This window comes from Scomber scombrus, chromosome 17 (genome assembly GCF_963691925.1).
Source record: "Scomber scombrus chromosome 17, fScoSco1.1, whole genome shotgun sequence".
Classification (NCBI taxonomy): Eukaryota; Metazoa; Chordata; class Actinopteri; order Scombriformes; family Scombridae; genus Scomber; species Scomber scombrus.
The window spans coordinates 10,474,008-10,498,784 of record NC_084986.1 but is presented as its reverse complement, the minus strand read 5'-3'; the positions used below and the strand labels follow the sequence as shown (position 1 = coordinate 10,498,784).

General features: G+C 40.3%; 1 protein-coding gene across 1 annotated transcript in view; it reads right to left on the bottom strand.

The window, feature by feature from the left end:
• Positions 1-812: 812 nt before the first annotated feature.
• Positions 813-24,777, bottom strand: part of LOC133997515 (1-phosphatidylinositol 4,5-bisphosphate phosphodiesterase beta-4-like) — a 67,480-nt gene continuing 43,515 nt past the window's right edge. Inside the window, exons 7-40 of the mRNA XM_062437125.1 lie at positions 23,563-23,706; positions 19,958-20,037; positions 19,775-19,828; positions 19,563-19,644; positions 19,352-19,452; positions 18,766-18,823; positions 17,706-17,814; positions 16,851-17,061; positions 16,495-16,588; positions 16,205-16,284; positions 15,982-16,066; positions 15,793-15,883; positions 15,583-15,678; positions 15,149-15,294; positions 14,721-14,813; positions 14,461-14,599; positions 14,134-14,218; positions 13,391-13,515; positions 11,944-11,995; positions 11,104-11,206; positions 10,554-10,718; positions 8,722-8,926; positions 7,773-7,861; positions 7,404-7,560; positions 7,251-7,300; positions 6,590-6,655; positions 5,889-6,004; positions 4,485-4,560; positions 4,188-4,363; positions 3,873-3,974; positions 3,688-3,745; positions 3,255-3,341; positions 2,518-2,554; positions 813-1,702 (exon numbers count right to left, since the gene is read on the bottom strand). Coding sequence (XP_062293109.1) covers positions 1,626-1,702; positions 2,518-2,554; positions 3,255-3,341; positions 3,688-3,745; positions 3,873-3,974; positions 4,188-4,363; positions 4,485-4,560; positions 5,889-6,004; positions 6,590-6,655; positions 7,251-7,300; positions 7,404-7,560; positions 7,773-7,861; positions 8,722-8,926; positions 10,554-10,718; positions 11,104-11,206; positions 11,944-11,995; positions 13,391-13,515; positions 14,134-14,218; positions 14,461-14,599; positions 14,721-14,813; positions 15,149-15,294; positions 15,583-15,678; positions 15,793-15,883; positions 15,982-16,066; positions 16,205-16,284; positions 16,495-16,588; positions 16,851-17,061; positions 17,706-17,814; positions 18,766-18,823; positions 19,352-19,452; positions 19,563-19,644; positions 19,775-19,828; positions 19,958-20,037; positions 23,563-23,706 — 3,489 coding nt within the window. The 3' untranslated portion in view covers positions 813-1,625. The remainder of the gene's footprint in view (positions 1,703-2,517; positions 2,555-3,254; positions 3,342-3,687; positions 3,746-3,872; positions 3,975-4,187; positions 4,364-4,484; positions 4,561-5,888; positions 6,005-6,589; positions 6,656-7,250; positions 7,301-7,403; positions 7,561-7,772; positions 7,862-8,721; positions 8,927-10,553; positions 10,719-11,103; positions 11,207-11,943; positions 11,996-13,390; positions 13,516-14,133; positions 14,219-14,460; positions 14,600-14,720; positions 14,814-15,148; positions 15,295-15,582; positions 15,679-15,792; positions 15,884-15,981; positions 16,067-16,204; positions 16,285-16,494; positions 16,589-16,850; positions 17,062-17,705; positions 17,815-18,765; positions 18,824-19,351; positions 19,453-19,562; positions 19,645-19,774; positions 19,829-19,957; positions 20,038-23,562; positions 23,707-24,777) is intronic.

The following is a 24,777-nucleotide window of genomic DNA, read 5'->3' as shown; positions in this document are numbered from 1 at the left end:
CTGCCCCGATCAAAGCCGAGCAGGGAAACGACGAGGATTACAAGCTGAAGTTGCTACGGTGCAGTCAGGAAGCTATTAACGGAGCACTTTGACTTCAACACCGCCTTAATGAGCGGGAAACTGACGAGATCGCTTTGAATACTGTCGGCCAAAGTTCTTGTCTGACTGAGAAGAGCCGGTCAATTAAAAGAATGTACTACAGCAGAATTACTGTGCTGCCAAGAATGGATTCATTTTGTCACCAGCTTTGGCTCAGTTTTCACTTAATTTTAAGTGCAAAACCCTTTGATGCAAAAACTATTTTAATCCTGTTTAACTTTTCACCTACTAGTAGATGTCCAGTTTATTATATCAGCATATTTTCAATTAGGTTTTGCAACTACAAATATTATTCAGTTTGTAGCAATGCAATTACCCCGTTATCACATTTAATAGTAACCATTTTGGTTACTATTATAGATCATTACAATACTTTTTTGTATTTTGTACAGTTTGATACTCTGAAAGAATCAGATGTTTGTTGCATTGAAAGAGTTTAGCAGTTAAAATTGTGACTATTTCAAGTGAAGCACAGCAATTACATCATCTCCTGTGTGTGTGTGTGTTCCTCTTGTTTCTTTTAAAAGACAATTTGAGAAATTGGCCATGACGATCAAAGCTGAACATCCATCCCTCGTGATCCCTTTTATAGTCTTCTGACTCAGCAAGATAAAAAGCCTTTTTATAGTCAGTTGTAACATTGCTGAACAACAAACAAATCAAGAATACATCATTGTGAAGTCAAACAACTTGCATTGCAGGATAAGGTGACTTGGGGCGGGGGCAGGGGGGGTTGCCACTCCTTCATACAGTGATTTTTTAAATTTTTTAAATACATTCTTACTGTGAAATACAGAAAACCTACAGTAGTGCACTGCTACATTTTCCACATTGTTATGATGGCCTATCACATACAAAGTGCCCAGGACAGGACTGGTGTGGCGCGTACAGTGTATTCACAAAAGTTTATTCACTTGTGCTGAAACATTTAATCTTATACATATTCTTCTCCCCTCTTCCACACTGTTTCTGGAGTTGTTGCGGTTTATCGGGTACCGATTTTTAAAAAACAAACAAACAAAAAAAACAAGTCAAAAAAAGGAACGGATATCCACTTTATCTGACCTGTGTGTGTGCGTGTCTGTGTGTATGTGACCACCAATAGCTGCAGCTTGCGTTGTGCCCGTAGGATGCAGAGAACAGTGAAAGTGATAGAAAATTTAGATGTAAATACAGTGGAGGAGGGGATGTGTCTGACTCTGTTGCTTTGTCTCCGAGGTAACGCTTCCTCTCTCGATAAGTGGTTAAAACCCCTGTGAAACAGTGATAAGCACCAATGGCTCAGTGATATAAAGTTGGTATGTGGGCTAAGAGTGGAGAGGACAGTAAAAATGAGCAGAAACTAAGAGGTGAGGAGAGCTATGGTGCATTTGTGGGAGAACACGGAGTGAATATTAGTGAGACAGAGTTGTCAGCAGGATTTACGTCTCTGGGTTGTAGAGGGCTATCCGTGGTGGAGTGTTTTGCACCTGCATATATGTGTGTGTGTGTGTGTGTGTGTGTGTCTGTGTGTTTGTGTCTCGGTCTCAGTCGCTCACACCACCGTGGCAGGTCTGCGGTCCATCTCCTCCTCCAACTTCACCATCTGCTGCATGTCCTTGGCCTTTTTGAGAGACAGAAATCCGTTTAAGAAAATCACACAGACACAGAAATTACACTAAATACACTTTGTAGAGGATCCACCTCTTTCCCATTTGCATAAAACAGTTTGCAATAACTCAACACTCTTATCATCCTAGTTTGAGCTTCAGTCTAAAGTTCTGAATGTTGCTCATCCCTTTATCAGGAAGAGACAAATCGGTTCTACCTCAGCAATAATCCCTTCTATTGGGTGCATATCCTTTCATACTTTTGCAGGTAGTATAAACCACATACTTTAATAAGAGTGACATGTTGTCGTTGCCACAAAATGTCTGCACTGGGACACTGTCACATACTGTGAAAGCAAATGATTATGAGCTAGAGTGAAAGCACGGTGGGGCAGGTTGAGAGCTGGCTGTTTTTGCTTAGTAATAGCTGGTGAGTCACAGTGATAAATGACTCAAGCTGCTAGTTGGCACTGTGCTGACACCCAGAGAGCTGCAGACTGAAAATGTGGGAATGGGATTTCACAATAGCATGGAAAATGAATCACTTTTTTCTTTTTTTTTTTCTTTTTTTTTTTTTTTAAATCTTGCAATCTCCTCAAAGACAGGCCTGTTGTGTTCTGTTTCCCTGCTTCACTCAGCGGTGATTGACTTCAGCACTGCTCATTATAGGAGTCATTTAAATGGCAGAAAACTACAGATTTAAACAGGCTCAGCACAAAACTGAGGTGAGGAAGAAAAATGTAACTTGTCAGAGAGGAAAAAGAAACCGACATGGAAGGAAACATGAGGCGGTGTCAGTGGTAGAGCTGAGTGAGATGGAGATGCCTACCTTGAACCTGTTTGTTTGCATGGTGTGATTTCAAAAGCTGTGCCGGAAGAAGCAAATCATATTAAAAACAAATGAATATGTGCATACATGTAAGACACATGTACAGATGTGACAGATGAAGAAAATAAAACACAAAGATGTAGATGTGAGACCTTCATTTACAAAATGAACCGTACGTTGAGCTTTAAGTATTTGAAGTATACGTGTACAGTTGAGATAAAGTCCAATCAAGTGTAATACTGAGGAACAACAAAGTGATGTTACTGTATGAAGAAAACTTTACATGAGAGTTGAGACTTAAATATGGACTTGATGTTTATTCTTTGTAACCAGCATTGCTGCTTGTTTTTGGAGTTTTAAAACAACTGTGTTGCCAGCTTTGTGGGACACTTCCTGCATAACTAATTACAGTAAGAACCACAAATGATTCAACAACTGCCGCAATTATCTGAGAAAGGAGTCAGTCAAAAAGGCACTAGTTCCCAGTCTCAAGTGTCATTCACACCAGAGGAGTATGAAGGCTTAAACAGTAAACTAACTGATTTTCTGCTGTGTTTTGGTTAAAATGCAGGACGTGTGTCCAATTAATGCCATGAAATTGAGAACAGGACAAGCGAGTCAATTCTGGTTGGTCATTTGTTTTCCTCTAAAATTAGCAATATATTGGCAGCGATGGTATCAAACTGATTTATGAAAACCTGACTGTAAAGTTCATCTTCTTTTCTGCTGTGTTGTACCTGCTCATTGAACTTATCCAGTTTGTCCAACTGTTCTCTCTGGTTTTTCTCTAGCTGCTCCATCTCCTTCTGATGCTTCATGGCCAGCTGCAGACACAACAGGGACAAAGATAACATGTTATGACCACTCTTTTACTGTTTATCATAAGCAAGTAGTACATTTTAACACTTAAACACTGAATCTAAAGCCATGATTCAAAGTCAACAAAGATCACTGAAAGTAGTGTTTCAGCTTTCTCTTGATGTGAGATCAAACTACTTTTTTGGGGGGGGTGAAATAAGAGGATGACCAAAAAACATTAACCTAACACAGTTGTCAAGCTGTCACACACTGTTATGCAACATGTGTAAATTATGCAACATAAACATTTTGTATCTTACTGCACTACAGTACTAAAAATGGAGAAAATTATTATTTTTTTAAACAACCTACCCTCTTCCTCTCATCCAGGAACTTCTTAGTGTTGCTACTGTTTAACTCTCGCACTCTCCTAAAGAACAGAAATAAAGCAGGATCATGTCATTACGTGTGCCATACAACAGTCATCACATAACAGTTCTCAACATTCAACAGCCGGAGCCACATATAATTGAGTGATTATATGATAATAGACCCACCTCTCTCTCTCTGCCTTGTTTTTGATGGACTTGTCCTGGCTGATGGCTTTGCTGTTTTCCATGGACATCTTGGCCTGATTGGCACGCATCTCTTTGCTCTGCCTAAATTGGGGAATACAGCATAAAATGAACACAATCAACATTTACAGCAAGAGTAATGCTTTTTACTGCAAGCAATAGTACGCTGATTAGAGCTCCAGTTTATCACCGAAATCTCAGGGTTATTGCCTCTTTGGTCACTTACAGTAAATAGGTGTGTATACATGTATAATATACGTGTGTGTGGGTGTGTGTGTGTGTCTTTGAGCTTCTCACCGTTCATGGATGAGTTTGAGCTGCAAGGTCTGCTGCTCCTGGACAGAGGTCAGGAGTTTCTTGAGGTGCTCACACTGCTGTGTGACGTGGCTGTCCTTCATCTCCTGCTCCTCACTGCTGTGACTACTGATCAGCTCCGACCACTCTTTAGTGTGCTGTGCTGTGATGTCCTTTACCTACACACACACACACACCTCCATCTATTATCCACAGCTGAGGAGATTGTCAACATCAAAACTAAACTTGGGCTTTGCAGAGAGGATGCTGGTTTTAGGTGAGCAGTCAGAGGAGCCTTACCTTGGATTTGTGATCAGTGTCTAGTGTTTGGATCTTATCTTCTGTCTCCTTCTTTAGTTCTTGGCAGTTGTTTTCCCTGTAAGGAAACCAAATACATATAAATTATACACATTCATAACAAAACTGAGTATACCCCTGTGCTATAATGCTAAAATAGTAAATTACTCAAAATTGTATCACCTCACGATGATTGTAATATTTTTTACAGTGAATTGTAGGGCATTTTGAACTTCTTTGTAATTAAAAATAAACAGGTTAGATAGACAACATTGAAAATACAGACCTCAAAAGACCACTTTATGCAACAAAAGTGATTACAAAGGTGACCACTGAAACACCTGTGATTCCCAATTAAGACCTGCCTTAACACTACAACTTGAAGAAATAAAACACCAGATTGTGAGACTTTATAAAAATGGGTGATGGTACCTGCCAAAACCCAGTTGCAGCAGTGGTTAGGAGGGGCAAGAAGACCGATACTACCAATAATAGCAGGTGCAGTGGCCATCCTCAAAAATGACGGCAAGGACAATTTATGCAACCTTGCATTGGAAAACAGTTGGGCAAACACTTGGCACAAGGAATATCTGTGGAAATTGGTGTTTCAGGGACTGTTCTGTTCTGACCATGCAAAGGACTGCATTGAGTCAACCCTAAATGGACAACGTCCAAAAAGAAAATAATTGTTCACATAATGGCACAAAACTGTAAGATTAAACTTTGCCAAAAAACATGAAAAGAAGCCTGATGAATACTGGCAGCACATTCTTTGGTCAGAAACCAAAATAAATTAGTTTAGAACAGTACAAAAAAATAAAAGAATTGAGTCTCCTTAATGAAGGGTGAGCTGATTTTTGTTGCAGTTTGTTCTTTATATGAAACTTTCATTATGGTTTAATTAGTCAAATATTCTGGTTTTCAAGTGAATTGGTCAAACTCTTCTTGCATATTGTCTGAAAACAAATAAAATTGTATTAACAGGATTTGTAATTATTGAACATTTCAGTTAAATTGATTCACTGATTTAATCTCTAACATTTATAGAGAAAAAACACATCAGACTTATAAGAAAAGGGTCTAAGGAATGTCTAAGTTTTTTTTTAGAGATGTCTTATTGATCACAAGTACTGTTTTCAACAGCATCTGTTTGACGTAGTCCTTAGAGTTAGGATTTTCATCTTGCATGGACAAAAATGAATAATTAATACAATGTAGTTATATAATGTAGCCCAAACAAAGATATTTTACCATGTTATTGTAATAAACATAGGTCATACTGTTCAGCTCTATTCAGCATTGGGCTGGCATGCAGTGCTATGACGTTGATACATTGTACTCTCATAATTTTTTCCCCTCAATGATTTCAACATAATGTAATTTTTTAAATCTCTCTCTTTTATTTACCCTCTTTTCTTAATGGCTTTCTCTAGTAGTTTCTCCAGGTTTGTCTTCTCCTTTTCGTGCAGAGACACCATCTTGTCCACCTGGGTGCAATGGGCTTTCTGCATTACATTTTGATCCTGTTGGAGAAAAAAAACCCAACAATTTTGTATCACTTACTATAGTTTCACAATACATATTAATATGTATCAGCCTCTAAGATACAACAGAATATGAAATCACAACAGGCAGCTGCAATAAAATGTGATCATTTAAAAAAACAAAAACATTCATGTGTTTCTGTTGTCTTACACTGCGTAATGAGCCAGCAGTGAGCCTTATTCAGTCAACAGATGGGTCTGAATGGTACTATTATTCATGTCTTATGCAATAGGGTTTAATGGTGTAATAATTAATCAGGCACTATGAATGAGCCAGCATCCACCACGGTCTCTATGGTGAGCTCTGGTCAAAGGAAAGGCAACTTTAGCAAGTCTAATTTCTTACAAAACAATACTTGCGTGGCTGCATCCATGTGTGTTTGTCATGGACAGGATGTGTGTGTGTGTGTGTGTGGGTTGATGAAGCAGTGGTCAGTGAAAGATGAAAGGTGAAACCGGCACCTTGTTCTGTTTCTGTCCCTCTGAGCATCAATGACTGTCCAGAATAGGCTGAAGCCTCTTTGCATTACTGACAGACAGTTCTGCACTTAAACAATTACCCACCTTTGAGTGTTTCTTCTTTAAAGTGTTGAGCTCCTTCTGTTGCTTTTTAATCAATTTAAGGTATGTCTGCAGTGGGAGAGAAGCATATGTAATTATTTTGTTCAGGTTATGTTGAGAACAGGCTTTCTGGTAGGATGTGTATAGTACAGTATTTACTTGTATGAGGTAATAATGAGTTGTTTGTTGGTACCGTAAGATGATTATGTTGTACTTTTATAAAGATATAAGATATTTACATTGTAATTAGTTGTACAAGTAGGTATTAAGAAATAGTGAAGCATTTGTTGCTTAGTAATTACTACTTATTTACATTAGCTACAGTGAGTACATTATACAGAATTATGCAATAATATAAATTACTTAACAAAGCAGTAATGCCCTTTCATGGGATTATACCAACATGATCATTTATTCAATAACAAAACTTGGTATGAAATCACTACACATCTTGCTTATTATTCTTGCCTCATATCTTACTTGGTACCTTTTTAAAAAAAAAAAAGATGATAAAGACCTAATAAGAGCATACTTTCATGGTATTTAAATACAAGTACCTTTTCAACTTTTGAACACTTACTACATTATTACTTTGCATTACCTGCAAACTGTGCTGCAGGAACATTGTTATAATGAGTTCAGAGTCAGGAGTTAGGATACCAACCTTCATTTGTTTTAATTCATCAATGCTGACATTAGGCACAAGTGTATTATCTGAAATAGCAGAGAAAAAACAAAATGAAGTCTGTGTCTATGTAGGAACGTAGTATGCCCATGTATTTGTTTAATATGTGTATATATTTAGGTTAGTATTTACCCTTCTTGGTTTCTGCTGTGTTATTTTGGGCAGAGTTGGAGGTCTGGCCCATGTCTGAGCTGGACTGTGGTGTTACATTGGCCTTCACAGTGTCCCCTTTACCCTTTCCCTTCTTGTCGTTCTTTGAGCTTCCACTGGGAACATCTGCTATGTCATTCTACAAAACCCAAAGAATGGATTTAAGTGGGAAGGGATGCTGTTTCTGTTGTAGGACTGCAGTTTTATGTGAGGACAGAGTAGTGTTACTGAAGTCTTTTTTTCCCACAGAGTGAGAAAACATGCTAAACAGTGGGGTTCTATTAACTCAGACCTAAGTTTCACGTGTGTGTGTGTGTGTGTGTGTGTGTGTGTTTCTGTCGCTATGCGTACCGTGTCAATCCCGAGTGCCTTCATCTGGTCAGCTCTCTTCTCTGCTATGGTCAAGAACTTCTTTGGGTCTGATAGAGCATCCACAATAGCTGCAAAACACACAAAGATTTATAAGTGCAGATTCTGATAAAGAAAAAAAGGTTAATTGACATGCAGGTTTATTGTGTAGAGCTAAATAAGACTAAAATAAAGTGTGTTATTTTGTATAAACTTTGTACTTCTATTAAACTTTTCTTTAAGAGCATGAAGACTGCTGCTTTGTCAAATGTAGAGAGAGAAAAATATACAAATATCACCTATGACAGATTCGTAACTACTTTTATTTCAAGCTTTCCTAAATAAAAAATAAATTACAAGACAATAAGGAAATCTAAGGAAATTCACTTTTAAGAATCACGTCTGAGTGGTGAGAACAATGTTTCTTTGACCACAGTAACCAAATAAAGTCAATTCTTGGTAGGATCTTGCTTGTTAAAAGAACAGTGTTTCTTTAGGAGCGAATTTTATTTTGAGCTAGTGTGTCTGGGTGTCTGTTAGTAATTCTGGCAGTGGATCTTATAGAAGAAGGCTCTAATGGTTACAGTAATGCTTCCTCAGCACAGGCCCCTTGGCTTTATGTAATGACAACTCCAATTGTCATTCTCATTTGTATGCTTCTGCCTGTTTTAAACTGCCCATTTCCTGCAGATTCACTGTCATCATTTGCTCCATGCCATTACTCTGAATGTTCAAAGCAACCCAAGGCAGGGTGTAAGTGAGCTGGAGAAATAGTTGTCCTGCTCTCCTCTCCCTAAAGGCTACAGATGCCACTTTATTACCAGCCATGAAAGAACCGAGTGCAGTAAAACATATGTCAGTATGGAGCAAACCTGTACTTCAGCAATTACACATTGACGAACATGAAACAATTGTGCCTGCGCGTGTGTGTGCGTGTTTGTGTTCCCCTCACCTCCAAAACCGTCGGGTACGTAGGTCTTGAGGATGATTTGGCAGAAGATGGTGGGCAACGAGAGGGGCTTGTTGCCCTCGTTCCTAAGAGAGATGTGACGATAGCCAGCCTGCAGGCCGTCCAGAGGCAGGATGCGTTGGCCAATCAGCTTGTTGTTGTCGTCGTAGACTGCGATGCGCAGTACTGCCAGATCCGGTAAGATCACCTAGGAGGGAGGGATGAAGGGAAAAGGAGGGTGTGAGGGAGAAAGAACCAGAATAAAGACCCCAAAAAAATGGTTTGAGGAACAGGGGAGGCAAAGGGATGTGAGGACAGAAAGTGTAACAGAAAATAAGAGTCACTTGCAGTTAGGAAGCAGTCATCAGCCCCATGGAACTGTGGGATGTCTATTTAAGTCATTCTGGTGTGAAAACTATTTCACAGCATTGCAGTAAAGCAGTCTCATTTAAGCAAAAGCAAAAGCAGCATCATTAAGGGAGAAGGTCAAGGATGAAACTGGAGGGTACACTATCTGGGGACGGTCACAGTGTGATACAGGTAAGAGATGATAACAGAGCAACATATAGCATATCTGACTACTGACAAGGCCATCTCTACAGCTAGTACGTATCCTGGGAGTGCAGTATATCGTGTGTGTGTGTGTGTGTGTGTAACTTGTGTTTGTGGATAAGCTTGTGTGCACCACCTTGAAAAAAAGAGAGAGAGGGAGCGAGAGTCTTAACTGGCCTTGTGAGTGGAGATAAGTGGACGGATAGAGGAGGATGATTAATACATGGACGAAGGGGAAGGTAAGAGATAAGGCCACAGAATACTCACTAGAGATGAATGGGTGGAAGCACCTGCTTGTGTGTATGCTTACGCAAACTTAGCCCTGTGTGTGAGTGCTGGTGGCATGTATTGTTCGTTCTGAGTCATCTTGACAGCGCTGTATATGCATGCAAAAGGTATGGTATGTGAGGGTATTTGTGTCTTTGTGTATCTGAGTGTGTGTAGATGTGAGAAACGAGTGTTGCCAGCAGCTTTGCTTATGATGCCCCTCTTTGATTTGAGTTTGTGTGTGTGTGTGAGCAGAGCAGCACTGCGGCAGGCTGTGATTGATGGTGTGTGTTAGAGAGCTGGAGTCACAGTCATGGCTGAGAGACTCCTCATTCTGCTGAGAGCAGCACTATTACACACACACACACACACGTTTCCCTCTCACTTTATCCCTCTATATCTCCCATCGCTTTCTTTTTCGCCTTTTCTTTCTTTTCCTTCATCTCTGGCTTTATGATTCAGTGAATGCTCCTTTCTTCTTGTCATCCTTTGTTCTTTCTCCCTTTGTTCCTTTCTTTAAACCAAAACACAGGCAAACTATATCCCTTGTTATTTTTCTTTCTGTCCCACTCTCTACATTTGCAAATGACCAGAGTCACCCTCTTTATTTTTCAGGAATATCCCAAATCACTACATCAGTCTTTTTCCGTCTACCACCCTGTTCTACTTTTGCATTACTATCCCCATTTCCTCTTCTTCCTCTATAACTCTAACTATCTCTAACTCTTTCTACTGCCACCACCTTACACTTCTCATTTTCCCCTTTTCTTTTCTATTCCATCTTTCTCTCTGGTTTCCTGATGACAGGACAGAGTGAGTAACTTTCACTGTCACTAGCTGTCCTCCATCTGTTTCTTCCTCCTCCTCTTCCTCTGATTCCTGTCGCTTTCATCACAATGCAGTCAGCACTCCAGTGCATCCAGCATATTTGTTATAACTCACTGTATCCGTTATCTCCACCTCCTCTGCTCCCTCCCTCACCCACCTAACAACCCCACTCCTGCCCTTCTCGCTACCTTTCTGAAGACGAAGGGTTCCTCATTGTAAGCAGGGTTCAGTCCGTTGTTCATCACCATACGTGTGCGAAACTCCTTCCTGATGGTGTCTGTTGGGAGGCCGTACATGTCGACTTCAACATACGTGCCGATTTTCTTGTCTGACAGGAACTGTCCAGAGAACACCTGAAGTGAAGGAAGGACATCAGTATGGATCATTTTGAGGTTTAGATTTTACAAAAATAATATTTAATAAGTAATTATTCCCAGTGGACCATATTCCTGATGCAGCAGGAATGAGATACAATCAGGCACCATCTGCATTACTCAAGCAACCAAAATTGAAGTTAGGTAAAGATGTTTAATAAGACAAAAGCTGTTGACAGCACATAAAAAGGAAGATAAGGAAGACAAGATAACCGCCATGCTTTGAGGTAATTCAGCCTGGAGGACGCCCTTGTATAAATATGTCAATATATTTTATCTACCCTAATTAATTCAAGTTTTTATTCTCAAATGCTGTAACTTTTCATTGTTTTCTTGTTGAATTAAAAGTTTCAGATGGCCTGACCTGCACACTGCAGGTTGCAGCAATGACACCATCCACCGGTGTCTCTGAAAAAGGGTCAAACATCCTGTCGGACCGCCGCATGAAGTCGGGCTTTAGCAGGTACCTGACACACACAAACACAGATAGATGATTAATATGTAGGAAATGCACACACAGCAAAATCAATTTACGTTTTGAATCAAATAAGGGAATGCTGATGTCATGTAAAATAAAATTGTAATAATATGGTTCTATATATATGTATTTAGTTTCACTTGAGCTCCCCACTGATCTATTGGGAATAAGGAGGTCCAGCATAAGAGGATACTGTGTGTGTGTGTGTGTGCGTGTGTGTGTGTGTGTGTGTGTGTGTGTGTGTGTGTGTGTGTGTGTGTGTGTGTGTGTGTGTGTGTGTGTGTGTGTGTGTGTGTGTGTGTGTGTGTGTGTGTGTGTGTGTGTGTGTGTGTGTGTGTGTGTGTGTGTGTGTGTGTTTTAACAGAGGGCCCATCAGAGAGACATTAGTAATGATGGGTATCTGCAAAAGCCCTGATCTCCCCACATACGAGATTTCCAGCATTAGCAGTAAAATCTTTGCCCTCAGGGACCGTATTAGAGCCGAGGGACTGAGACAACGATGGAGAGAGGAAGAGATAGATGACTGCAGAAAGCCTCAGAGGCGAGTGAAGAGGAGCTCGCTTTCTCTAAAGCACTCATTGGTTCTCGGGGCAGACAGTAGCGATGGTCGCCGCTGGCAACCACTAATGAGATGTGACAAGCTTTAATTGATGAGCTTTGGAGAGGGGGGGGGGGGGGAGGAGGGATGGGAATGAGCTAAGGAGAGAAGTTAAGAGCTGTTCTCACCCGCAGGAGCCGTTGTATTCATACTTTCCCTGGTTCAACTGCATGGCCAGGTCTGTGAGAGAGAGAGAGAGAGAGACAGAGAGAGAGGATGAGAGGTGTTTAGCGACTGAGACACAGATAAAGTTCTTGCATTACTCAAACAAACATACAATCTAACACTTAAATTGACACTTTAGTTCAGTTGCATTTGTTTCTGTGGAGTTTATTCTTGGCTGAAAAAGACCAAGGCTTTATACATTTTCCCCTGACATCTCTCTTTCTCCTCCCCTCTAAACATCTATCTCTCCATTGCAGAAGCTCCACCTCTTGCATGAACCCCCCTCCAGCCTTGCACATGCCTCATTCCAGCAGGCCATATGGTCCAACCCCTTAGCCTCTGGTCATAGGGCAGCAGCTGTTCTCCAACAGGCATCACTCACTGTATAGAAGTGTATGCGGCAGCCACAGTTTGTGAAGATGTTATGTCTGTGTCTGTGTGTGTGTGTGTGTGTGTGTGTGTGTGTGTGTGTGTGTGTGTGAAAGAGAGAGAGAGAGAGAGAGAGAGAGAGAGAGAGAGAGAGAGAGAGAGAGAGAGAGAGAGAGAGAGAGAGAGAGAGAGAGAGAGAGAGAGAGAGAGAGAGAGAGAGAGAGAGAGAGAGAGAGAGAGAGAGAGAGAGAGAGAGAGAGAGAGAGAGAGAGAGAGAAGGTGGGTAAGAAGAGTAAATATGTGTTCGGGTTCATGCATGCATAGCCAGATATGGCCAAATGACATAACCAATTACAGAGACTAAAAAAATAAATTGTGTTAAATCTCTAAAGGCGGAACGTATAGCATACACACGCTGCCATGTTATTTCAGGAAAATGATTGGCCCGCTGTCAAAACCCTGCACGCCTTATTTGCATATGACAGTTGCAACATCTCTGCAAGCACAGACTCAAATCAGCCCTTTTCTTTAAAGATTTACAGTAGCTTAACCAAATCAAACCAGACCACAGACCTCGACGTGTACAGTTTTCATTCAAATTACTTATTTTTAAACCCAATAAATATTCCCAGCTAAATCTATGGTATTTAAAGTAACTTGGAAAATACTTTTTTAAATTATTGAGGATGAATAATTATCTTTATTTTTGTCATTTGTGACAGCCTAATGGTCCCAGTACACTGTAATGCATAATTTCAATTTCCTGTATGAATATTTGTGTGCATGTGAATGTTGGTTAGGTAGTGAGGGTAGCTGATGTGGCTCCATGTTCAGCCAACAACACATGCATAAGAAGCTTTGATGTGTGAATATGTGAGGTCAGAAGTTTAGTGCGTGCTGCAGTTACTTAGGTCAGAGGGTTGACTGAGTGCCTGCATTTGTGTACACGTGTGTTTGTCATATATATATTCATGTACTGTATTTGGAATACTTGTATGGGTGTGTGTGAGGTCACAGGTCCCATGTTGCGTGCTGTGGTACCTGGGGTCTGGAAGTTGAGCGAGACCATCTGGCAGCCTGCGTTCCAGAAGATCTGAGGCATGTAATTACTGGAGTCCACCCGGCCCCCTTTGGGGTAGATACGGCTCATCTGACGCTTGTTGTAGCTGTGCTGATGCTCAGGAAAATTTAAAAAAAGAGGAGGAGAGCAAGTGTGTTTCAGCACATGTTTGTGTGTGCATCAGACAGACTGCAGAACTATTTTTAGCGTGAACAGCTTGGGTCAAGCAGTCCCATTGGAGAGAGATAGAAGCAAAGTGAGTGTGTGTGTCAGGCCAAGTCACTCAGTCCAAAGGCACACTGGCCTCTAGAGGTCTACAGTCCTTTTCCGACAGCAGAGTGGAAACAAATATGTCTGAAAAACATCCGTTCTGACCCACCATTCAGCTCTCATTTAGGTGACCTCAATCTGTTAAATTTAAACTCAAACATAGCTTCACTCATTAATGTAATGTGCTCAATAAAAAATAGTGGAAATCACAGTAGTGGGGATCATAATTTGTTAGGTGTTTCCCTTGTGAAATAATGCATCAAGATTACAGTTTATCAGCATGGTAGCACTGACACTTTCAGTTATGTTGGATTTTTCATTAAAATGAAAATTTGCTGATAGATGTGTGATGAAATCGATGCTAAAATAATTCCCCCCCATTCGTTAATTCCCTATTATATTCATTTGAGGAAGGCAATGATTGACTTTGAGTTGGTCGAAGCCCAAAGGATACTTGACAAACTCGATGGCATTAGTCTTCAGATAGCCCAGACCAACAGACTCGTTGAAAGATGACATGTTATGGTGGATGTTCCTCTCTGAAAGAAAATGAATAAATAAGACTGTCAGGAGGAGTTGATGTGAGTACATGTAACAAATGGAAAGTTCTCTAGATATTTTAATATTTTTACTTTGATGGCATTTATCCAAGTGTTTATTTTATATTGAGGAATACATTAATATTCAAAATTAATATTTGAAATAAGGAATAAATATGTTAGGTCAATCCCAAATATCCTATGCATTCATGAACAAAATACACAAGGAACTCAAAGCTCACCCTCCGCCACATCAAAACTCTGGAACTTGACAGGCTGTGCGTAGTTGACCATGGCTGACAGGTATGGGTGGATGTTAGTGGTGGCTCCTACATAGGTGTACTGAGCTATCAGAGCCTCTTCAGAGTCTTCTGGCTCTTCCTGCACAGCACAGGTACAAACATACTTACAGCACATCTCACACCTAATTATGTATATAAACTGGATTATACGTGTGTGTGTGTGAGAGAGAGAGGGTGAGAGGGGACAGGTGTGTGCTTGCCTTTTTGGTTTCTAGGTCAGATGCTTCTGAGATATCTGTGGCATCTGTTGCTTCTGTGGCTTCAGACATTTCTGTCACTTCATCGTCAGGCACCTGGAAACACATACACACAGAAAATGTTAGATCAAGCATTCATTCTCAATATCAGAACTTTACTTCTTAAATAACAGTGACTTATTGAATTAGTTAATAATAATTAAAAAGAAGTGTCATACAGAGAGGACACAACACTGCTCATAACATCAGCTGTTTCTTGCCTGCAATAAGAAGCACCAACATCTTTGGTTTGTAGTGCCATCTATTTGTTCTAAAGCTATGTTTAAGTTACAGAAGGAAGCATCCATTTAATGTTCTGACAACATTTCTCATTTTTACTGCTTCTGGCAATCTTAAATAGTTCATTTTGGTATTTTCAGAAGCCAGCCCACCTTCTTGATACTGTTGCTGCGATCTTCCACTTTTTTCGAGCTGACAGCGTTACTCTGGGAAACACTGTTGGCCTCTTTCTCACTGGTCTCTGACAGACTGCTGGGGGCCTCCGAATTCAAATCCTTTTCTTCGGCTTCTTTTTCTCCTACACGCAAACACACAAACAGAAAAATGAATGTTGAAGCACACATCTTCCCCAAATATTAAAAATATTTTATGACTTGATGCATTCAGTGTTTATTTTCCAGCGAGCGGAGAACAACTTGTGTTTTTGTGAACATTCAGATTTTTGATTGTTGTTGGAATACAACAAATTTTCCTTATAGTACTTGTGTCCTATTTATGCAATTATGTGAGAAACTCAGCCGGGTCAAGTTCTTAAGTCCTTATAATTATCATTTCACACATGCAAACATACAGACAGTTAGCTGACCATTCTCTGTGTCTTCTTCATTCTCCTCTCCCATAATGATGGCAGGTGTGTTGGTCTCTCCTGCCTCCATGTGTTTCTTAAAGGCTTCTAGCTGCTCTGTATCACACAGACACACACATACACACACATTAAACACAAGATGGCTTCTACTAAGAAAACATAATCAGACAAACAGATTAAACCATTTGACAGGCTGAGTTTTGTACTTACTTTGTTCAACTTCAGGTTTCAAGCGTTTGTTTTTGATGAGGATTTTACGTTTGAGCTCGTTTGGAGAGGGTAACGAGCGCCCAGTTTCAATCTGTCAAAGAAAATAATTACACATTTAAATATGGAAAGACTATCATTAAATTGTAATAAACTCTGAGAGGCACTGTGGATCAGGAGGGGAGTATTCACCGGGTAGTTCTCCAGATGCTGTTTGAGGAGAAAGTCACCAAAGATCTCCTCACAATACTTGGCCATCTTGTACTGTTGTGGTTTACTGGTAATACACAAAAACATGTACAGAGTGCATTGAGTTCATGTAATGTATCTTTACAAAATAATGCAACTAAGCTATTTACAAAAACAAAATCCATATGCAGTAACAACCTTATTACTGATTGTAAATCTACAGTACCTGCAATGGTTTTCGAAGGACAATATGACAGGGTATTCTGATGTGACAAATGCTGTTTCCTTAATGGCTTGGATAACATCCTGTTGGAGGAGGAAGAAGAAGAAAAACAAGATGGAAAATGTGAAAGGGGGATAAGAGGACAAAGATGAAGTCATGATAGATGCAATATCATACTCTTAACACAAGGGGGCAGGCATACATCATGAGATTATATTGAGGCAGCCGAAAAACTAAAGTTGCAGTGAGCAGAGCAGCACTGTATGGTACTGCTGTGTGTGTCTTGTGTTCACCTTGAACAGGATGTCTGTGCACATGGCCTTGCCATGAGTGATGATGGGCTCCTGGTCCTCTCCTTTTCCGTCCCAGCAGTCCAGCTCCACACATCTGACGGGAAGGAAAGCAAAGAGAAACCTAACTAGAGTGCACAGAAACTGTTCATGGAGGCATCCACTAATGATGTACATGTAATATAAAGCACATGTTAAATATCACTGTGCGTTGTTTATCTTTGCAATGTAAGTAACAGGGTGTATTTGCATCAAAGTGTGCGTTCATGTGAGAGTGTTACCTGTGTGCCTCGACACCTTCACACATACAGTAATGCAGTACATCCATCATCCTCACAGACCTCAACACACTTAAGTACCTGCATCCAGACAGCAGGACCTGTCGGTACATCTCCACAGAGGACTTCCCTCCAAACTGTCGGCCTGTTAGGTAAGTGTTGTGGGAGGAGCTGATGAAATAGTGGGCCAGTGACTGGTCCATCTCCTGGTACAGTTCCAGCCGGTCCAAGAACACTGGAGCGTTCTCGTCTGACATCAGGTACCGGCAGAAACCATCGCTGGACATAAAACCTGGAGAAGATTGGAAGAGGAAGTTAGTTAGACTGAGGGTAAACATCAATGTCTATTACTACTAACATAGCGTCATAAAATGAAAAAGGCCATTTACTGTGTATTACTGAAAGTCTTAATATTAAAACATTGATATAGTTAGATCTATATCTTTTGTATTTATTAATTAAAAATCATTCTGGATATATTTATCACTTTTCCAAGAAATGCTGCCTTTTAAATTGGACTGCTTACATTATATCCCCTTCATGTACCATTTGTGTTTATATAGTGACTATGGATTTTTATCACTTATTTAAAAACTGACAAATAACATGAAAGTAAATATTGAGTATTTGACCAATGTTCTTGCTAAGTTTGTCAAAATAATATATATATGTCTAATAATTGAATTCATAGAATTTTGAAAATCAGATTATGGCAGATCCCTTTGCACTGAGGTTGCTATTGTGTCAAAAAATGTTAAATAGATTTTTGAGATTAAACCACTTTCTTTGGCTCTCTAAGTGAATTTATTAACATTTTATTATTGGTCTATCCCGAAAAGTAAGGCAGATGCTGTAGTTTTAAAGTCACACAGGCAGATGGCAGCGTAACCTAAAATATCTCCCTGCGTCCTGCTTCCCTCCAAGCCTGTCTTTTACCTTTCTTCTTCAGCTCATCATCTCTCTCATATTTCTCGATGATCTGCATGGCTCTCTTGGGGTCGTAGAACGGGAACAGGATCTCATTTAACCTAGGATCGCGCTGGTTCTGAGGAGCAACACACATGCACAGTTATACACACGTATTGTCTGCACATACAGGATCGCCAATCCACAGATAACGTACAAAAACATCATCAAGCACTGACACACAGCACAAAGTCCGACTCAATGCAACATAGGACAAAGTACCAACGGCTCATTTAAAGAATTTTCATTTAATTATTCATACATATGTAGAATAATACATATGTGCAATATGGGTGCTTTCACTAGATTCATTATTGTAGCACTTGGGTCTTAATAGTATGTACCAAAAACTACATTTCACTACAAGATGTTCACATTAAAATGTGAGCCACACGAATAGGTGCAGTGGTTAAGTGTTTGCTCAAAAGGCTGGAGCATGTTGAAGGGATTTGAGGCAGTTCAACTTTAACAACACAGCAGCATCAAAACATCCTAATACAACTGCCCACTCAGTAAACCAGGTGGGAATTAGTCTAACCAAAGCTTTGGCTGCATGAGCGGGTCCAGAGCGTGATACAGCAGACACGCGACTGCACAGTGGAGGGACTAAGCAGGTATGCAGCCACACAGAAGAGAACGGCCACAGAACACAGACACAGACAGCAGGAAACAAAATGAGCTGAGCAGGAAGCAACAGGACGGAAACCTCTACCCTCCCGTTGCCATGGCAACACCAATCAGACACAGGGAGGCAAGCCACAGTAGGGGGAATATGGGGAATGGGGATGAGTGTGGGCATGCAGAATAGGGGAGCTGGATGAAGTTGACCTTGTAGGCTGGCTGGAAGTTAAACATTTTTGCTTCTCCTTAATAGAGTTTAAATGAGGGGTTGGCTGATGTGCAGTCCAAGCCGGAGGGCAACTTCTACCCAGACCAGGACGAGGTGGGGAGGGGGGAGTCAGGGGAGTTGCAGAGAGAGGTACGCGTAAGCCAAATACACAGAGAAGTTAACGAATGATAAAGAGCTTACTTCATTCAGAAAGCTGACTAACTGGTCTACAGTTAAATAATCAGTTTTGCTCCCATTGCTGCAAAGGAATTAATTAGAAAAAAAAAACAACAAAATGTTATGCTTCTTAAAATAGACACCCTCACATTCATTCAGTTAAAATTAGAAAGCAGAACAGCTGTCTTGAAGGGGGATCATACTTCAATGTTACACTTTTAGTAATAACATGTTAATGGTCAGTCTGGGTAAAACTTTTTTTTTTTTTAATGTTGTCATTAGGTAGAACATAATTAATGTTGAACTGTAGAAGCAGGTTAGGCTGTCCAGACATCGTTAGTGCAGCAGGCGCAGAAACATTTGTCCTGATTATTTCCAACAAGATGCAGTAGCTCACACTTGGGGGAATATTTTAACAGTGAATATCATTGTTCGGTTTAGGCACAAGATAACAGGAGTACAATGCAGTGCAAGGGTACTTGTAAGTTGTTTGCTTGTAGGATTTTAAATTTTCTATTATTATTTTTGAGGTAGAAAAAAATCAGTGAACATAACATTTACAAAGGAAAGTGCAGGCAGGTTAAAAATAATAATAAAAAAGGATAATCACATATTCTTGAAGAGTTCCTCTATGTCTGTGCGAGGGCAGATCTTCTGTGTGAGTGCGTAGAAAATGTCAAAGGTGAAGTCTGAGTGTTCAATCTCGTCATTCTGTGGAAACAGCACCGCCAAACATTAAGATTAGAGTCATAGATTTAAAGCTTTAATACTAACGAATGGATTGATGAATCTGACCACGACAGTCCACATTGTCATCTGACCTTTCCACTAGGAAGACCCAGATCCTTCAGAGCTTGAAAGATCCCCTTCTCTGTCTTCCCTGATGCAAATGTCCTTGTAATGCTATAAATGAGAAGGAGGGAAAGATCAAGGATAGGTGAGAGAGCAAAATTGAGTGAATTATACTAGAACGAAGGGTTCTGGCAGAGAAGGAAACATTGGTTGGCAAAATATCTAAAAAATTCACTCTTACCCTCTCACAGGAATCTTCCCATTAACATTAGTCAGGAAGCACATTCTCATCCAACTAAATGAGAGAGGGAAAGAAAAATACACAGATTAGAGATGGACCTTCAAGATAATGTTGATGGGGCAGATTTTTGAGGAAAGCAAAACAAAAGTTTGTTTTTGGGTGTGTGCTTCAAAATGTACTCACTGCTTCTTGAGGCAGGTCATTGGACAGACATTGTTGGCCTTAAAGTTGTGAATCACTGACCTCAAACCCTCGATCCACTTCTGCAAAATAAATAAGCACAAGTATTCAGGACACACACACACACACACCCATATACACACTCCCAACCTCTAAGACACACTAAACAGCAAAAACTCACACATACACAACAGTTAAGAGAGTATCCAGAGTGTGCAATGTGTTTAGAGGCCAGTGCCTTTGGGGAAATGAACACAAGCAAATTAATTGCCTCTTAATTCACACAAACACACACACGGGCCAGTGCTTTGACTGGACGGGGCGATTAGGAACACAAGCACATATACACAATATACACACAGTGATAAACAGTGAGTTGTTGCAGGGCTACAAGCAGTGACAGTAAACAAAGAGCTGGAGAAGGGCCTTGTAACTTCACACAAATACGCTTGCAACTGCATTGACAGAAACGTCACGCAAGACGATACTCTGAAAATGTTTTGACCCCCTCTGTCTTCCTTTCTGTCTTCTGTCTCTCCTCCAATTCTGCCTCAAATTATTACAGACATCATTATAAAAACATTAAGCGAGATAACGGGTGCGGCGGGGGTAGTCTGTTTGGGCATGTGGTGTCCGTGAAACTGTGTGTGTGTGTGTGTGTGTGTGTGTGTGTGTGTGTGTGTGTGTGTGTGTGTGTGTGTGTGTTGTGTGAACGTTGGCCTGCTGATGTGAATAACTCTGTCATCTCCCGAGGTCTGCTACTTAGGGCCACCTGCATGCTGGGAGGTGGTGATGGTGTCATGGTGTGTGTGTGTGTGTGTGTGTGTGTGTGTGTGTGTGTGTGTGTGTGTGTGTGTGTGTGTGTGTGTGTTTGTATGTGTGTGTGTGTGTGTGTGTGTGTGTGTGTTAGAGGGAAGTAGGAGGTGTGTTAGAGGGAAGTAGGAGGACAGAAATAGGAAAAATAAATGTGTTTTAAACTGTGGGGGATGACACTGTGTACCTGGATCTGACTGTGTGTGTGTGTGTGTGTGTGTGTGTGTGTGTGTGTGTGTGTGTATGTGTGTGTGTGTGTGTACGTTCATGTGTATTTGTGCTTGAACCATCAGGCTTCCCTGCTGAAGGCTGTTGTATGAATATCATTGGCAGCCCTGTGGCAGTAAGTGCTGCGGAGCGCAAACATCATTTGTAACACCCATCATCACAAAAACACCCTCTCATGGGAAATACATAAACACTAACACTGTGGTGCCAAATGACAGATCTGTACTGGCACAAAACATACATGGATTTCAGTTTTGTTTGTAACTGATTGTGAAATTCTTTTGCGTGAAGAAATGACATCTTTAAATACACATAAAAATACTTTAATCAAGTCTAGAAGTGTGCTGTGAATTTCATTCTAGTGTCACGTCACCGCTGGTGGGCTTCATTTTTACATTTCTCTGCTTGAAAAATACTTCATCCTTCACTTTCTTGTATCAAAACCTATTTGTATGTTATTTATTCTGGATCGACTGCGCTCTGACAGAAAACCCTAAGGCTGAGAAAATTATCTCACTTTAAGTTGCCAAAGTGCTTTTTCTTCCTTTCCCTTTGTGTCTTTCAATTACTGCCACACCTTTGGGCCACACTCGATTTGTCACTTAATAGAAGATAACTGACTTTCGCAGTTTTCTTTTTGCCTTGAAGCAGCCTGTAATCTTAAACTCACTTATCCAAATATTTGGCTAAAGGTTTAAGGAAAAAGCTAGAAACATTTTATATTTCTCTTATCATCAACAAATCCCATGAAAATACCGAAACCAACAATGAATATATCCTACTAACAAGTAGTAATCAAAGCCAGACATAGTTTATTCCTCTGAGCTTTAGGCCTCAATTGTTGCCCAAAAACTGTTAAAAAAACATCACTGAACCACACTGCTGCTCTGACTGACATAATCCTTCATTAGGCAACCCAACACACACCAAATATGTATTAATCCTCAGATGAAAACAATTCCCAACATATGCACTATGAAATACTCTTTGACTAATGTTTCTTCAAAACTATACTGCTAGGCATTTGGAGGACGTTATTTTAGTGTTGTACTTAGGGACAGTGGTGCTTTGATTAATGCTAACATACTCACAATGACAATGCTAGCATTCTGATGTTGAGCAGGTATAATGTTCACCATGTTAGTTTAGTTTGTTAGCGTCCAACATTTGCTAATTAGCACTGACAACAAAGTACAGCTGAGGCTAATGGGAATGTTATTTCAATGACAAATGAGATGAAAATAAACTAAATAATAAGTCCACCAAAGTCATTAGGATTCATCTTCTTGGGACCACTGATATCTGTACCACATTATATGGCAATCCATCCAACAGTTGCTGAGATGTTTCAGCCTGACAATGCCAACCATAGACCCATGCCACAAGTGTGCTGAGACATGACACTATACATTTATGACCCGTTGTTTTGCAGGAAAGACAGGGATGTGGAATGCAACTGACTGGCTGGGACGTTGGAGAGTACTGAGAGACAGATCAACATAATATTGGTTTTGATCATTTCAAATGAATTTGATGATAAAAAAGAACCATCATCAGCTTTACCCATGAACCAACATGAGGTTTAATCTTTTAATTTTTGGTTGAACATTATGTCATAACTGACAGTGCACGTTTGCCAGCAGGGGTCAGCAATTGTAACGTCGACTGATTAAAAGAGAGTGCCGCAGAGACAGACGAGGGAGTGTCATCTCTCTGAGCCCATAACAGAAACACAGAATTGAATGAGTAAGAGAGAGTGTGAGATCGATAAGGTGAAAGCTACAGAGGTGTTTCTCTCCTTAATAAGACAGTTAAACTTCTCACAGAGCTTTTTTCTAGATGAGTGGGCAGCATAACATGGGGAGAGCTACGGGAGGGAGAAAGAGAGAGAGAGACAGACAGACTGGGAGCAAGACAAAAGGAAAAGAAAATAGCTGCAAAAGCAGGAGAGCAGGAGGGATACAAGGAGATAGAGATGGGATAAGACAGGGAAAATGAGTCATTCAAAATGTGTCTATTTATCAGAGTGAACTAGGGCCAAATCTGCCTCGTGTAGGAGTTGGCATATGAACCATTCACCTGGCAATTTGCTTAGTTTCTGAATTAGATATTTGCTGTGTCTGGGTGTTCTTTTAGCTTGTATATATTGTGGAAATGTTCAATAAATCAAGCAGAGTTTACACTGACTTTGCTTTCAGACCAAATTGGTCTTCTGACCATCATGGACATACATCTAAATGCTTGTCTGGACTGCTTCTTGGGGCTGTGATAAGCCACCATGATATTGAGAGTATCAACAAAATGGATATAAATATACAACACAAAGTTATATTTATCCCTGTTGAAATATAGGGACGATAGGAAATAGTGCTCGCTGCAGTGCTATTTGGATAAAAGCTGCACCGCCTTTAAATTTTGCACTGACATGAAAAATGATCAAATTTAATCTCAAAGGTCTCAACTCCATCTACAGCGAATCGTTGCACCATTTGTCATCTTCAGTCAGAAGTGCAGAGCCAAAGCACTGAGCTGTGGATAAAGCTAGCTTGGTGCATGCATGTCTTTACCCTGGCTGTGTCTGGGTTCTCCGCCACCATGAACATGAAGTTGAGGTTGACCAGGTCTGTGCCGCTGCAGATGCAGATGATGCAGCCCTCTAAGTCTGCCTCCGTTTTTCCAATGGCCTCGAACGATGACAAGATTTTGGGGTCCTGAGAAAGAGAAGAGTGTTAGTAAGCAAAGTGACAAAAGGGAGGAGGACAATTTGAGAATATGTTTGGCTGTCAAATCATTTCAGAAACCTAGATTAGGGGAAATGTGGAGAAAAGCTAAGGGGAGGTTCTAATCTCTTACTCTTGTATTGTTATAGTAAATAGTCGCTGACAAGAAAACACAATGGGAAAAGAGAGAGGGACTTTAACGTTTATTGCTGTTGTGGGGAAGCCATAGGATTTTGTAAAGTATGATATAGTGTACATATTATTCTTGGGAGACTTTAAGCTCCATGTCAGCTACAGAGGGTCATACTTGATATCCATCATGAAAGAAGGAATTAAATCTTAGTTGCCATCACTCATCCCAATGATGTGACAGATCATCCAAAAGTTCCACTGAATCCAGATTTGGTTGAGTACAGTACTGGAAAGCAGTACTTCAGACACCACTTAACAGAAGCAGGTTGGAGAAGGTTAGAGGAAATGACTGTGAATGAGATCTGCACCGTTGTCAAGTGGTGTGTAACATTATGTAACTTACATGAATTGAAATTTTAAAAGGATTAGCTAATGTTAATGTTAACTGGAGTTATGCGAGGTGAGTAAAGCACATGCAGTTTTTTGGTTAAGCCATATTGTTGACAACATGCTTCAATGATGTGGGACAGGACTGCTGTAAATCCAAGTTCTTTGACACTGAAATATGATTTGTTGTCTCTAAAGTCACTGGTGGGTTTTAATGTTGATGCCTGCCTACAGAGGACCTACACACACTCTTATGAGACCCTTCATAATATCAAAGGTCACAGTATCAGATTAGGCAAATGTTTCAGACTGAAAAACTAAATAATTTATAACACCTTTTCAATGTCATCCGACCAAGTTAACAACCAAAATATAATAACAAAAAAATGAAGTAAGAAAGCTATCTGTAATTGAGCACTATGATAAAAATCACACTCAGGAATACAATTCTTGGGAACATCATAATGTTCAAATGCTTGACACAATGTCTTAACCAATCCAATCATATAAGATCAAATTTCCCTGTGGATTATTCTTGATGTG